This window comes from Canis lupus, chromosome 17, assembly GCF_011100685.1.
Source record: "Canis lupus familiaris isolate Mischka breed German Shepherd chromosome 17, alternate assembly UU_Cfam_GSD_1.0, whole genome shotgun sequence".
Classification (NCBI taxonomy): Eukaryota; Metazoa; Chordata; class Mammalia; order Carnivora; family Canidae; genus Canis; species Canis lupus.
The window spans coordinates 63833882-63850612 of NC_049238.1; the positions used below are offsets into that span (position 1 = coordinate 63833882).

The 16731-nt window shown below is 36.9% G+C and overlaps 1 protein-coding gene across 3 annotated transcripts in view; it reads right to left on the reverse strand.

Annotated features, from left to right (window-relative positions):
• LOC119877186 (CTTNBP2 N-terminal-like protein) overlaps positions 1-13229 on the reverse strand; it is a 41266-nt gene extending 28037 nt beyond the window's left edge. For 2 of the 3 annotated variants that reach the window (XM_038562368.1, XM_038562366.1), the window contains exons 1-2: positions 13112-13229; positions 9721-9828 (exon numbers count right to left, since the gene is read on the reverse strand). In XM_038562368.1, the coding sequence (XP_038418296.1) occupies positions 9721-9819 (99 nt within the window). In that variant the 5' untranslated portion in view covers positions 9820-9828; positions 13112-13229. The remainder of the gene's footprint in view (positions 1-9720; positions 9829-13111) is intronic. The other variant, XM_038562367.1, reaches the window with a different exon arrangement.
• Positions 13230-16731: the final 3502 nt, after the last annotated feature.

The following is a 16731-nucleotide window of genomic DNA, read 5'->3' on the forward strand; positions in this document are numbered from 1 at the left end:
GAGAAGATATCTGCAAATGATATATCTGATAAAGGGTTAGTATCCAAAATCTACAAAGAACTTATTAAACTCAATACCTAAAAAACAAATAATCTAGTTTAGAAATGGGTAGGAGACAAGAACAGACATTTTTCCAAAGAAGATATCCAGATGGCTAACAGACATATGAAAAGATGCTCAACATCACTCATCATCAAGGAAATACAAACCAAAACCACAATGAAATACCACCTCACACCTGTCAGAATGGCTAAAATTAACAACAGAGGAAACCACAGATGTTGGTGAGGATACAAAGAAAGGGGAACCCTTTTACACTGTTGGGAATGCAATTTGATGCAGCCACTCTGGAAAAGAGTATGGATATTCCTCAAAAAATTAAAATTGAACTACTCTATGATCCAGCAGTTGTACTACTTGGTATTTACTCAAAGAATACAAAAATACAGATTTGAAGGGTATATGCACTCTGATATTTATAGCAGCATTATCAACAATACCGAAACTATGGAAAGAGTCCAAATGTCCATTGACTGATGGATGGATAGAGATGTGACACACACACACACACACACACACACACACACACACACAGGAATATTACTCAGCCATCAAAAAAGAATGAAATCGGGACATTTGCAATGACATGGATGGAGGTAGAGTATATTATGCTAAGTTAAAGAAGTCAGTCAGAGAAAGAGAAATAACATGATTTCACTCATATGTGGAATTTAGGAAACAAAACATGAGCATATGGGAAGGGAAGAAAAAAAGAAGGTGGGGAGGCAAATCATAAGAGACTCTTAATGATAGAGAACAAACTGAGGATTGAGGGAGGGAGGTGAGTAGGAAATGGGTTAAATGGATGATGGGTATTTAGGAGGAGACTTGTTATGATGAGCATTGGGTGTTACATGTAATTGATGAATCACTAAACTCTATTCCAGAAACCAACATTTCATTATATATTAACTAACTAGAATTTAAATAAAAATTTGGAAGAAAGAAACAAACTCTAATTCAAAAACATTAACAAAAAAAAAGAAAAAGAAAAAGACAAATGATACCAATAGACTTTCTTAATGCAGGGTTGCTAAAAAATTTCAATTTGTAAAACAACAACTCAGTATCTGTGAAGTGTAATAAAATAGGGTATGCTTGTACTTATATATGGATGATTGAAAGACAATTCTTCATATATTACAAAGAAGATAATTTATAAATTACTCTTTATATAATTTGCAGTCATCAATAAAGATAAGAAAAAAACAAATAAGAGAAGGTCAGTAAGAAAGGGAGGAAGCTCTTTTTCAAACAGTATTTCAGACAAAAAGCTAGGACATAAAAACTAATTATCTTGGGTAGCCCGGGTGGCTCAGCAGTTTAGCGTCGCCTTCAGCCCAGGGCGTGATCCTGGAGACCTGGGAATTGAGTTCCGCATTGGGCTTCCTGCATGGAGCCTGCCTCTCCCTCTGCCTGTGCCTCTGCATCTCTCTCTCTCTCTCTCTCTCTGTCTGTCATGAATAAATAAAATCTTAAAAAAAAGATAATTAGTTGTTTTTTTGTTTTTTAAAAAAATATTTTATTTATTTATTCATGAGAGACACACACACACAGAGGCAGAGACACAGGCAGAGGGAGAAGCAGGCTCCATGCAGGGAACCCGATGGGGGACTCGATCCCAGATCTCCAGGATTACACCTCGGGCTGAAGGCAGCGCTAAACCGCTGGGCCACTGGGGCTGCCCACTAATTATCTTCTCAATTTATACAGCAAAACCACAGGACAAAATCCAATAGTCCCTCCTGATAAAAACTCTGAGCAAATTAGAAGTGGAAGGAAACTGCCTCAACTTGATAAAGAACATTTGTTAAAAAATTACAGTCAACATATTTAATGACGAAAAACTGCGTGTTTCTCCCCTAAGATCAGGAACAAGACAAAGATACCGTCATTATTTTTGACAGTGTACTGGAGATTCTTGCAATAAGGCAAGAAAAATTTTAAAAAATTTAAATCAGAAAAAAATGAATAAACTGTCTTTATTTGCAGACATGATTACTTGTAGAAAATCCAATGGAATTTATAAAAAGGCTATTAGAACTATTAAGTTAGTTTAGCAAGGTTGCAGAATAAAGAATCAATATATAAAATCAATTTTATTTTTGTAGAATAATAAACAGAAACTAACATTTAAAAAACAAGCCTGGGTTGCTTAGTGTTTGAGCGCCTGCCTTTGGCCCAGGGTGTGATCTTGGAGTCCCGGGACTGAGTCCCACATCGGGCTTCCTGCATGGAGCCTGCTTCTCCCTCTGCCTGTGTTTCTGCCTCTCTCTCTGTGTCCCTTGTGAATAAATAAATAAAATCTTTAAAAAAAATTTAAAAATGCCATTTATAATATAAAAAATAGTAAATACTTAGTGATACATCTGACAAAAGATAGGAAAGGCCTATATACACTGAAAACTATAAAGTGCTGCTGAGAGACCTAAATAAATGGAGAGAAATATATGTTCGTGGATTAGAAAAGACAATATTTTTAGATTTCAATTCTCCCCAAATTGATCTATAGACTCAATGCAATCTCAATCAAAATCCCAATAGGATTTTTAGAGAAATTGATGAGGTGATTTTAAGAATCATATGGCTATGCCAAGGAGCACGAATAACCAAAGCAACTTTGGAAAAACCACAAGTTGGAAAATTAACACTACCTGATTTTAAGACTTAGTATAAGGTTACATTATAATCAAGAAAATGTGGGGCACCTGGGTGGCTCAGTGGTTGAGCATCTGCCTTTGGTTCAGGTAGTGATCCTGGGGTCCTGGGATCAAGTCCCGCATCAGGCTCCCTGCACAGAGCCTGCTTCTCTCTCTGCCTATGTCTCTGCCTTTCTCTCTGTGTCTCTCATGAATAGTCTTTAAAAAAAGAAAATGTGGTATTGGCACCAAGATAGATCGACGGAACAAAAAAAGAGTCTAGAAATAAACCCATAAATATATGAAAAACTGATGTGACAAAGGTGTCAAGGCCATTCTACAGAGAAAGGTCAGTCTTTTTGACCAATGGTGCTAGAACAATTGGACAGCCATATGAAAAAAAAAAGACTTGGATCCACACGTTGTACTATATAACAAATCAATTAAGTGAAGTTGTATCATAGACCTAAGTGTAAAACTTAAACTATAAAATTATAGAAAAAAAACACAGGAGAAAACCTTTCTGACCTTGGTTTAGGCAAAGAAGCAAAATCCATTAAAGAAACATTGAGAAATTAGACTTCATCAAAATGAAAAACTTTTACTCTTCACAAGATACAGTTAAGGGGTACCTGGGTGGCTCAGTCAGTTAAGTGTCTGACGTTGATTCAGGTGATGATCTCATACTCCTGGGATTGAGCCCCTCATTGTGCTTCCTGCTCGCTAGGGAGTCTGCTTGTCCCTCTGTCGTCTCTCCCCCACCTCCCCTCCCCATGCTTTCTCTCTCAAATAAATGAATGAAATCTTAAAAAGATGCAGTGAAGAGAATGAAATGACAAGCCACCAATTGGGAGAAAATAATTGCAAGATCAAGATCTAATAAAGGACTTGCATGTAGATATATAAAAAAAATCCTCAAAACCCCAAAATGAGAAAACAATTCAATTTTAAAAACAGTCAAAAAATTTGAATCAGAAAACAATACAGATGGTGAAGAAGCACATGAAAAGGTGCTTAACATCATTAGTCAATAAGGAAATGCAAATTAAAACTACAATGAGATATTACACATCTATTAGAAAGGCTAAGATTAAAAAGACTGGCCATACCAAGTGTTGGTAAGGATGTGGAACAACTAGAACACTTATATATAGCTGGTGGGAATGCAAAGTAGTATAACCACTTTGGAAAAGTTTGGCAGTTTCTTAAAGTAATAACAACAAACATACACCCACCAGGTAATAGAGCCATTCCATTCCTAGGTATTTATCCAAAAGAAATGAAAGCGTAGGTCTATGCAAAGCCTTGTATATGTAGTTTTATTTGCAGCAGTTCAAAACTGGAAACGAAACACTAGTCAGTAATAAAAGGAATGAACTATCAATACAATAACAACATGGATGAGTCTCCAGATAATCATACTTGAATGAAATACCAGACCAAGAAAAAAAATGTACCTTCTTTATGATTCCACTTATATAAAATTCTAGGAAATGCAAACTAATCTCTAGTGGATTAGTGGGTTGGGTGAGTGGGGAAGGTTATTAGGTAAAAGGATTACAGAGGGGCAAGAGGAAGATGGGGGAGGGGTGGATATGTTCCTTTTCTTAATTGTAGTAATATTGCATGAAGGTATACATCTAACAAAACATTAATTTATACACATTAAGTATATGCAGCTTATTGTGTGTCAATTATACCTCAATAAAGCTGTTTAAAAAAAAAATATAACAGTATGCCAAATCAAACAATAGAGAAATACACAATGAAATCAATGTGAAAAAAATAAATTCTAAAAAGGCTTCCACTTTGTCCCTGTATTTCCTGTTTGCATTATGGGTGGGAAGGGGGATATAACATAACATCTGTTTCATGCCCCAGAGCACACCCTTAACCCCTGTCAGCTGTCTCAAAATACATGCTTTTGGTGGTGGGGGCAGGGATGGATCAACTCAAAATCATCAATTCCCTAAGAAAAACAAGCTAAAGTATAAGCCTTATTGACAACAAAGATTTAATCTAAAGATTCATCTTTCTTATGAAGATAGCATATTATCAGTATGTCTTGCTTTATGGAATATGCTTTTATTCAAAATGGATGGGCTGTAAAACTTATGTTTTAATAATAATAACTAAGAGTAAATGAGCACTGAGCACCTCAAATAGCATTTGCTATTTCATTTAATCCTCACAATAATTATATCATTTTACTGATAAAGCTTACAAGGTAAATAACTGGTTGAAGATCACACAATTAAATGGCACTGCTCTAATCTTGATTTGAAACCTCCATGCTTTTAACAGCTGCACTTAATTGAATATTCTAATCGATAGTTTTGTAGAGTGCCTAGCAATTTTCGTTATGCCTCTTTTTTGGAAAGCTGGGATTTCACATATGGACTTCACTCAGAGAGAGCAGGAATAAAAAATATTAGCCTTTCCAACTATAAAAAAATTAAAATATGGCCAAAATGCCCACTGATTAATTCCTTTCTCAAACATGTTTTATAATAAAGGTTATGAATATAAATCTAAAAATCTTAATAAAATCTGATATGACATCAGATCTAAGACTTGCAAATATAATATACCCAATGTGGATGACTCAAAAATAAACGATTTGATCTAACTTTTATAAACAATCAAATTTATTTTTTATTTTTTAAAATGGCCACTAAGGGTCCTCCACCTTTCTCTGGAGTAGTCAGACTTCACAGGGAAGCCATCTCCTAGATCTGCTTAGACTTAATGAGCTGAGGCTCTCTTTTGAACTGTGTGACTCCACCCCAGCCTCCCTGGGACAGTTAGTTCATGAGCAACGTAATTTGTTTTCACTGTGGAAGGGATTCCTATAGTGTTCTCATTCATGAAAATAAACTGGTCAAAGAGAAAGACTTTCACAAAGAATGTTTTACTCTGACGTAATCTCTTGTAAAACAGAAAATCACTTTATATAAAAGTTCAATTAGGACCAAATACAGTATAAATGGCCTCTGTAACAATCAGACTTTAAATATAGAAAAGCTGAATATTACACTATTTTATACTGGCTTTCCTGGTTCTATGCCAAACATGTCTTGGCTGCAATAGAAGAATGAGGAGGCTTTTATATTTTGGGGAGAAAAGTAATTATGGTGGGGGTTCTTCTAGAAGGGTGTAGTTGCAATCTGGCACTTTGCAGAAATTTTAGAAAATGAATGAAGTTCTTTTATAATTATAGCTCTATATGTAGGATCTGGGACCTTTATAATAAATATATCCCTATAAAAGCCCAACCCTTGCCAATGTGACCTGCAATTTATCTAGCAGCAAGAGTGAACCCATATGGTTTTATTCAAAGTTGCAAGGTTGAAGAATAGATTTTATGCCCAGGAAAAAAAAAACCTATTTTGAAAGTGAGGGAAAAAAAGATAAGCTTTTTTCACTTTAACATAAGGAAAAAACAATCATAACTATTAAAACCTTTTTAACCCACTAAGCATGAATTAAGAAAGAATACTAAATGGAAGAAATTAGTAAGCTGCCATATTAGAGAAGTCCAACAGGTGTTTGTTGTTAAGCAAGAATTATAGACATACTAACAATAAAATCTTTATATATTACAGAAACCCAAAGACAAATAAAAAAACTACAAATAAAAAGAGATTTCCTTTTAAGAATCTGGTATGGCAGTTGCTTTTCTCAAAGGACTGAAACAGTTTTGACCCTAGCTGCTGCTTATTTTATCTAACAATAGACTGTTTAAAGACATCTCACTTCTGGCAAAGCTATTCATTTCAACCTAAACTGCATCTAGCTTAAGCCTCAGAAGAGGGATCCCTGGGTGGCGCAGCGGTTTGGCGCCTGCCTTTGGCCCAGGGCGCGATCCTGGAGACCCAGGATCGAATCCCACATCAGGCTCCCAGTGCATGGAGCCTGCTTCTCCCTCTGCCTGTGTCTCTGCCTCTCTCTCTCTCTCTGTGACTATCATAAATAAATAAAAATTAAAAAAAAAAAAAAAAAAAAAAAAAAAAAAAAAAAAAAAGCCTCAGAAGATAGCTTTATCACCTCCAAGTTGTATGCAGACTAAACACAACACTTGTGCCCAATTCTAAATGATATCTTACATCCAAATGCTTCCTTAATTATAGTTCCTGCTTCTCAAGCTGCTCTTTCAACTTGTCAGAAGCTGCCTAAAATAAATAAAATCAGATTCATGCAGAAAAAAAATGTATTTTAGGAAAACACATGCAACAAGCACCTACGCATCTGTTAACATTAAAACCAGAAGGCAGTATGTTGCAGCCACAAAAGAACAAGCTGTAAAATTTAATAATTCACAACATTCACACTGAAATTTTATGGCAGTCTTTTAATGCAACGCATCACAATGGCACAATTGCTTCATCTGTTCCACAAAGATTTATTGCATGTCTATATGCTAGGCCTGATGCTGGGGGCTGAGGATATATAATGATTAGCAAAATAGACACATAAAGCTTTACAGGTTTGTTTGGTTTCTAAGGCTGAAAAGCAAAGAGAAAATGAGATCGGTCTGGTTTTTCCATTAGAGGTGGCCATCCTCCCATCTCCTACCTCAATTGTGAAGGGGTTGAGGCCCACACGTTTTTGTAAAAGTCAACGGTAATATTTATGGGGAACCGCTTCCCGGAGTCCCAGTGCTAGCAGAGGTAGATCCTTAGCTGAGTCTATTTAACACATGTTGCCAAACCACTGTAGTTTTCTAAAATCTGATTGCTATTTATAATAATATTGCTCTTGGAAAATGCTTTCTGGGTTTTAAAAGGAGTCATCGCCATGAACAAAGTACTTGCCGAGGCAGCTGAGAACTCTTCGGGTTCTAAGCTGATGACGCCTATGGACAGGAGAGCCAGGCTCTCAGATGAAAACCAAGAGAAAGAAGTGAGAAAACAGGCAATAGGAGTGAGGATTAGGAACGAGCTCACACTTCCTCCAATACTTTTTTTCTTTTCTCTTCATTGAGCAGATAAATATAGGATAAGAAATGGGAGGGTGTCCTCCCATTTAATCAGGTTAAATCAGGTTAGGACTACTGGTAACAATGGGATGGGGTTATGAGAAATAGAATAGTTTCCGGGATGAACAGGGAGAGGAAGAAAATTCACCAATGCTGACAAACAGGGAAGGCCTGTGGAAGTGGCAGAAATGAGTCACCAGCCAGAGTGAATATTTATATATAATGTATGTCAGCAGGGGAGTCACTAAAAAACACCACTGAGGGCACATTAGAGTCATCCATTCACAGTATTAGCGACCACTGACTGTTCCTTGGATGTGGGGTACATGGTAAGCACCGAAAGAATATATACGTAAAGGGGAAAAAATGAATCCTACACTGTTGCAGCATCTGCAATGCTTGGCAAACTGTAGTGTGACACAAATACTAGTTATTAATCATTTATTCTTATTACAGAGAAGGAAGCTTTGCTCCAGACAGATTGAATGACATGACCAAAGTCATACAGTTCTAATTAGGTGATGTGGTAGGCAAAGACTCAGGCAATGAGCTTAAACGTATGTGACTAGGCAGGTGCCAAAGCCATAAACATGTGATCCCCAGGGAAGCCATGCCAACCAAGACTGAAGAAGCCAGGAAAGGAAGAAAATAAGACAGATGCTGTCCCCACCCCTCCCTCCAAATCAGAATGTAATTGCCTCATGCACCCTGGAGAATGAAACCACTGGAAATTACTTATCACACATGACAAAGCTACCAGGGAAAACAACAACATAACAATAGTTTTCAGTGATAAACTAATCAAGACATATTTATTAGACAGAAATGTCAGTCTTTTTCAATCATTCTTGAAAAACAAATCAGCATGTCACTACATACAGCATACAGAAATAATAGGTTTAGATTATATTCTTATCACAATTGTAGTTTTAGAGTAATCCAAGAAAAGACTATCCAGATATGACTAAATGAATACTCTATACTCTTACTCTATATCAGGGCAGGAAGAGAAAAGGTTTTTTCTTTTTTTAAAGATTGATTTTATCTATCTATCTATCTATCTATCTATCTATATCTTTTTTTATAATAAATTTATTTTTTATTGGTGTTCAATTTGCCAACATACAGAATAACACCCAGTGCTCATCCCATCAAGTGCCCCCCTCAGTGCCCGTCACCCATTCACCCCCACCCCCCGCCCTCCTCCCCTTCCACCACCCCTAGTTCGTTTCCGAGAGTTAGGAGTCTTTATGTTCTGTCTCCCTTTCTGATATTTCCCACACATTTCTTCTTCCTTCCCTTATATTCCCTTTCACTATCTATCTATCTTTTTGAGACAGAGAGAAAACATGAGCAGGGAGAGGGGCAGAAGGAGAAACAGACACCCCATCCCCACCCCTGAGCTGCTCCACTGAGCAGGGAGCCCGATGTTGGGCTTGATCCCAGGACCCTGGATCATGACCTGAGCTGAAGGCAGACACCCTACCAACTGAGCCACCCACATGCTCCTTTTAGAGCAGTTTGGCTCAAAGAAAAACTAAGTGGAAAGTAGTTTCCATATATCACATACCTACCTCCCCACCCCTGTTGTCTTAACACATACCAAATATGAAAACAAAATAAGAATTCTTCATCTGGGATCTAGGGAATCCAGAGGTGGTCTTCATGGGGTCCCTGATCTCCCTGATACTATCTCCTGAATTTTAGTATATGGATATACATACATTTTTTTTTTTTAAGGAAGCAGGGCTCATTGGATTCTGAAGCAGTTGGCATTAAAAATGGTTAAGGCCTCTAAGCTAAAGAATGAAGTTCAAGGTCCAGACATGAGGTAAGGGAACTAAAGGTACTATTTTGGGGTCAGAAAGACTTTATCAGTGTCCCTAACAGCATACCACATAGGTAGCTGCCAGAGCAAATATCACTGTTATACCCAGGCCTCTAAATTGAACAGGGCTATAGAAATACCCAAGTTAAAGAATTTACAACCAATGAAACAGACTTTCAAAACATATGATGATCTCTTTTTTCTTTTTAACATACCTTTAAAGCCTCTATCACAAGGTCTCTTGCTTCAAGCTCTCCTTCAAGAATACTAAACAGCATTAGGAGTTCAGGCTTGCTGAGTTTTTCCAGATTCATCCTGAAAGCCTAAAACACAGATAGCAATCAGACAATCTCCAGTAGACGGAGTGAGTTTGATATTACTAAAGAAAAAATAAAGTGAGTCAGACAAGAAAAGAGTAACAATTACAGTAAAAAACGCTTTCAGAAGGCCAACGGTTATAATTAAGTAGGAAAAAAGAAGAGCTTTCTGATGTTAATCATAAACTGAGCAGTGAGAGAAAATAAATTCACCTTAATTATGGATTTCATCACCACTCACAAAGATCAATTTTCCATCATTTTTCCTCCAGGCATATTTATGAACATCCTGGGAGGTCTCAGAAAGAGTTAGTCATGAGTTTTGTTCACTAGAAGCATAGGTAAAATCGTGTTACCATGAATACTATTTTACCAGAAAGTTGTGAGACCATGAAAACACTTCCCAGTTTTAGAGAACCAAATAAAACATTCTGGCATCCCTCGGAAGTTGGCTGAAATGAAATTTGGGCAAAGAGAATGTCCAGTGGCAGTATGGGAGAGATTTTTCTTTTAAACCATCTACTTTTGGGGGCAGCCCAGGTGGCTCAGCGGTTTAGTGCCGCCTTCAGCCCAGGGCCTGATCCTGGAGACCTGGGATCAAGTCCCACATAGGGCTCCCTGCATGGAGCCTGCTTCTCCCTCTGCCTGTGTCTCTGCCTCCCTCTCTCTCTCTCTCTCTCTCTCTCTGTGTCTCTCATGAATAAATAAATAAAATCTTTAAAAAATAAAATAAATAAACCATTTACTTTTGCATAATAAGTATTCTTTGTGAAAGTAGACAGTTTTAAAAAAAGAACATGTATCACGGTATTTATATTTCATACAGTAAAATAAGACTTCAATGCAACCATCATACAAATATGCTTTTAAATAATTTCTTAAAATATACTGTTGTTTAAACTTAATTGGACTACTGCAAATTGAATTTATCTGATTCAGCAAGTTCCCATTTCCATGAAGTCTTAACATCTTTTGAAAAGTGTTTTTTTTTTTTTTTTAAGATTTTATTTATTCATGAGAGATGCAGAGAGAGGCAGAGACATAGGCAGAGGGAGAAGCAGGCTCCCCATGGGGAGCCTGATACAGGACTCGATCCCAGGACCCCGGGATCACGACCTGAGCTGATGGCAGATGCTCAACCACTGAGTCACCCAGGCATCCCAGCATCTTTTGAAATATATTAAATGGCAAACTGCAGAGCACAAACTCAATCCTTTTCACAAGACTGATTTCTCAAAAACCACATCTAGACAGAAGTTAGACTGCTACACAATTTTCCAAAGGTCTTCTGACCAGTGGGTAGGATACATTTTATCACTCCAAAGCTGAGCAAATACTACCCTCCTTCTCCCACTCTTTCCTTCCAAATTGTCCCTCTCATATACTTTTCTTTAAAGTGAATTATAACATGACCAGTTCCCACACCCTTTAGTACTTCCCCACTATTACGAGCACATGAAAGTTTAGAAGGCACACAAAAGAGTCATTGATTCCTTCCAGAGCTATTGCCTCTAATTGCAGGAGAGCATGCAGAAAGGCGGACTTTGCTGTGTTGTTAGATTATGTTCCAGAACATGCTGTGCAAATCTTTTGCCACGTGGCAAAATACGTTCCATCTGACTTCAGTTCTGTTAACTTTCGAACTACTGAGTTTTAGCCGCTAGTAAGTGATCCTTACCTCAGGGTTATAGAGACATCTCACAATGGGTATTTTAGAAATAACTAAAAAAACAAAAACAAAACCCCACAAACCTAATAAAGCCACACTTAATTTGAGATGGTATGTTGGAAAGAGCATGTAGCTTTGTATTCAGAGGGATGCCAGGTCTGCATCTTCTCAGTTGCGTGATCTGGGGCAAGTTTTTCCGATTCTCAGTTTTCTTATCTGTGAAAGGGGGATGATGATATCTAACCACAGAACTGCTGTAAAGATTGGGTTAATAAATGTGAAACATCTTGCCAAGTTCCTGATACAAGCTGAACAATGCTTTAATTATAAATAACTGCTATCCTCTCTCATTTTCCAAAGAATTCTAAGAAAGGGCATTACCAAAATGGGGGACACCCAAGATCAATGACCTCAGAAATACCTTCAAGCTGCTCTTTTGTGGTTGAGAAACACAAATGAAGAGGGGTGATAGCATCCTGGAGTGAAACAACAGTGAGGGATTTTAAATCATCCATTGAATCACACTGCTTGCTTAGATGAAACCCTTCCCTCTCTCCTGATGGTTTCATGTTTTAATCTCTCAGAGATTAAAAAGCAGAGGAAGAATCTTATCATTTTCTGCCTTGTCCCCTTCCCTCCCATGATGGCAAGCAGAATAATGGGCACTTGTAAAAGTACCCTGTGAATCCCAACTACACTGAGTAAATCATCTGGACGTAGAAGAACTAAAGTAATAATGATGGTGTTTATACATATTCTTTTTTTCTTCAATATCCTTATTTAGAGACCTAATACTGGGATTTTAAGGAAGCAGTGCAAAGTGAGGTAAAGCAAACAGAGTGAGAAGTACTGGGAGTGAGAAGTACAGAATTATAGTGTGAGCTCTGCCACTAAGCAGCTATAGGGCCTTGAGGAAAAAAGTACCCAGTTGCTCTGACACTGAGTCTCCTCACAGGTAAAATCAGACAGACTACATAATCTCCTAAAGTCCTTCTTGTTTCCATTCTAAGCTTTCCAGGGTAAAAATCAAGAATTAATTAAGGAATCCAATGAATTAAGAATAAAATGAATATACAAGAACTAAAACAGACGGTACTAAATCAAAGTCTTGGGTCTGTGGTGATAATTATACATCCTCACAAAAGAGAAAAATTGAAAACCAATCTCCAGAGTCACTTCTTGCCTCAGGCAAGAAAAAATTTCACTCCTTGTCAATGGCATAAAGCAACTATAGTGTCCCACTGTCTACATTTGTAGATCACTTCTGCACACAAATTTTAATATCTGGGACATTCTGCTAATATGTACCCATTCATCCAGCTTAGTGTCTACATGAAGTGAATACAATACACATATGACACAGGAGGGAAAAAAGGGCTTCAGCTGTGTAACTGAAAAACCAATTGGTCTGTTTTCACATATTCCCATAACCCTTCTTTAGAAATACTAAAATTCAGCAGTTCTTTGCTGTTCCTTATATTTGAATCCAATTTCAATATATATAAGACATTGCAATATGTTTAATATAAATGAAAGACAGTAAAACTGCTGTATGTTTCAGGGTGCTAGTGATATCCTGAGAGTAGGGGTAGAGGTGGGGATGGGGATGGGGATACTGACCTGATACTGATAATCGGCAGTCACACTTTTGTCCTCGAGTATGAATTCTTAAGGTCTTCTCAGTTAAAATTTGGGAAAATTGACAAATATATTTAAAATGCCATCAGCATGGTGGGAAAGTGTCCGATGCTGCAAAATAATAAGAAATTTATTGTCTATGTGACCATACTATAAAACAATTTGATAAATCCCGTGAATGTCATCAACTGTCATTACAGCTGATAAGGCCTGACAGGTGTGGGTTGACACAGACAAGAAAGAATATAGCCACTTCTTCAAGTGGAATCTGAGTAATATAGGGAAAATACCATAATCTGACTTCCTTTTGGCAATTACAATTAGGGAAGGTAATGGCTTTCAAAATCTTTTTCATTTTAAGAGATCCACTGCCATTTCAAGGGCGAACTTAAGAATGTCATAGAAGAGAAAAATGGCTTTGTCTCCCTGAATTGACAACACCTATTTGCTTAAATCACCATGACTGATGCACAATACGTTCAGATGGAAAAATCACACAATTACAACCGAACTTTTCAAACTGCTAATTTAAGGTTCACACTTATCCCCTACCTCTTGCCCTCTCAATGAACAAACAAAGCAACCTGTCGCCACCTAGGCTTTGTCTTTAAGGCGAATTACTCATCCCAGCTCCTATATTTTCTTTTCTTTTTTTTCCAAATATTAAGTGCTGGATTATATGCAAATTCTGTGTTTATGGTTTTCTAGTAATATATCAGATCCAGCAATTTTTAAAAAAATTTTAGGCTTTACATTTTATTTGATGAAATATAATTTTTGAAAAAAAAATATATAATTTTTGTCTCCCACTTTAAGGTACCAACTCTTAAATTTGACTCCAATTTTTGCCCAATATATAAATGATGTGGCCCAAGATATTCAGAAAAAGGCTGTTGCTAACTCCACATTGTCAGAAATATGACTGCCAGATTTTTGGCATGCCATATTGTTGTCTACAGACTCATTCTCTACTTGTTTTCTAAATGAGCTGTTGCTTGTCACTGTCATCATCCATTAAGTAACTTTTAAAGACAAGATCATTTCAACCAGATGCTCAGCTCATTCCTTCCATCTGAATGTCTCCAAGATGCAACTTTCCTTAGAGTTTAGAGGCAGACATGTCTGTTTAAGGAACGCTACAGTCTGTAAATGTGAAATAAAAACCACTCATGGACAAGATGTCTGGATATACTATCATACACTGCGGTTACAGCTAACTGTAGCCTATACTAAGCTTTTAAGTTTTCTCAATTTAAAATAAATATAAATACATATAAGAAAAAAGATAAATTATACATATTTTAATACCCTGGAAAAATCAGCTATTTATGGGATATGGATGAAACTTATTTTTAGGTTATCAACAAATGATTTCAAACATTAGTTTGACCAGCGCACCATTAGGTCTATTCACATGCTACTTCTTATCAAGTCAGGGCCAACAGTAAGGAGCATGTGTCTTCTACACAAACTTTTATGTGCCAACAGTTATAAGGGTTATGGCTATCAAGAAGGGCACCCTCACCCCCCCACTGAACCTCCTAAATGGCAGTGCTGATTTTGCCATGGAGGTATGTTGCTGTGGCTTGGGTTCTGCTCATTTTATTCTGACTTTTCCCCTTCTCTGGATAATATCCAAACTCCATTCATTTTGGTTCTGGTGGTTCCTTTTCATTCTTGAGGAAGGAAGCTTTTGCCTTGGAATGCTGAATTAATTCTACAAGACAGCAGGCGTTGTTGCCTTTTTTTTTTTTTTTTTTTTTTTTTAACCACAGAGAGGACTGGTTGGTAGAAAAAGAAACACACGTTTCTATAGCTATGTAAGCAGCAGGGCAGGGCAGGGTGGAGTCCCAAGTAGGATGTTTGTCTATCTAGTATCTGGGTGTGTTGTTCTTTATGTGGAATTGTAGGCTTGATTTCTAAATAGTGGGGTCGTATGGGGCATGAAAGAGGGGGAAAACACATTTTTGGATGAGTTTTAGATATTTCTGGACACAGAAACACTTCAAAAAATATACAAAGATCTGGTATTTGTTTTTGTTTTGTTTTGAAGTCAACTTGGCTAGTATAAAAAACTAATCAGTTGTTTTACCCAGAAAATCATGCTTGCAAAACCAGATAAAAATCACTTCTTTAATATGTACTCAGACATCAAACTTAAAAAATTTATATTGGGCTACAACTGCCTGGGATTCAGGCCATCTGGTAAAATTTTAATATTAGCAATTAGCAATAATATACAAGCAAATTTGCTCCAATTATATAAGGATTTTCACATACATATCAGCTAAGCCAAAATAGGAGGTCAACTAATTCTTAAAATTCAGAGTTAACACTGACATACAAAATGGGTGTTTCTGATAGCTTTCCACTAGATAATGTACTTCCTTAAAAACCCAGAATATGTGAAACTTAAAAAATGAAATAAACATGTCACATTTATAAATACTAAATCTAAATATGGACAAAAATGCACTGCTATTTTTTTTTTTTTTTTGCACTGCTATTTTTAAAAATGCATCCAAAGCAACCTACTAACTAGGGGTGGAAGGCCTTGACACAGTACCTTGACTATCTCAAAAAGATTAAAGTTTCCCCACCCTCTGGCACTTCTAGTTTTTCAGAAGGGTTATTTATGCATTTGGGGGTATGAGAGTGACAACATTCCAAATATACTTCATATTCCACTTTTGGAACTTTATGGTTAGGTGAGAGAAGAAAAACATGTCAAATACTATCAGAAAATGATTTTCTGACCAAGAAAGCAGATCTTTTGTACACGTACTAAAGAGGGCTGTTTTTGCTATTATTATTTACAAATGTTCTAAAACCAGGTATAAAAACAAGTATGTTTTATTGAATTCTACAATACTAAACAATATAAGCTTTACTACATATGTTAAATCAATCTTTCAGTTGAAAATAAAAGATATTATTAGACTATTTGGATTCTTATGTGTCTATGTGTTATAATTAAGTGTCTGGACTAGGTGCCTGGGTGGCTCACTCATTTAAGCTCTCTATTTCAGCTCAGGTTATGATCTCAGGGTCATAAGATCAAGCCCTGCTGAGTGTGGAGCTGCTTAACATTCTCCCTCTCCCTCACCCTGTGAGCACTCTCTCTTTGGAAAAAAAAAAGTGTTTCGACTAAATTGGGTACCTGCCCCATTCATTATTGAAGTCTTGATCCCCAGTACCTCAAAATGTGATGCATTTGGAGACAGGGTCTCTAAAGAGGTAATTAAGTTAAAATGTGGTTATTAGAGTGGGCCCTAATCTAATCTGTCTGATATCCTTGACAGAGAGAAAATTGGGACACAAATATACCACAGGGAAAGTGTGAAGACACAGAGGGAAGATGGTCAACTAGGAGACAGAAAGAGAGGCCTCAGAAGAAACCAATCCTGCGGACATGCTGATTTCTAGCCTCCAGGATTGTGAGAAAAAAATTTTTGTTGTTTAAGCTACCTGGTCTGTTGGTACCTCATTATGGCAACCCTAGCAAACGAATACACCATGCAACCATTTATTGATTTTAAGACTATTACAGCAAAAAAAAAAAAAAAAAAAAAAAAAAAGGACAATTAGAGCAACTAGATCTA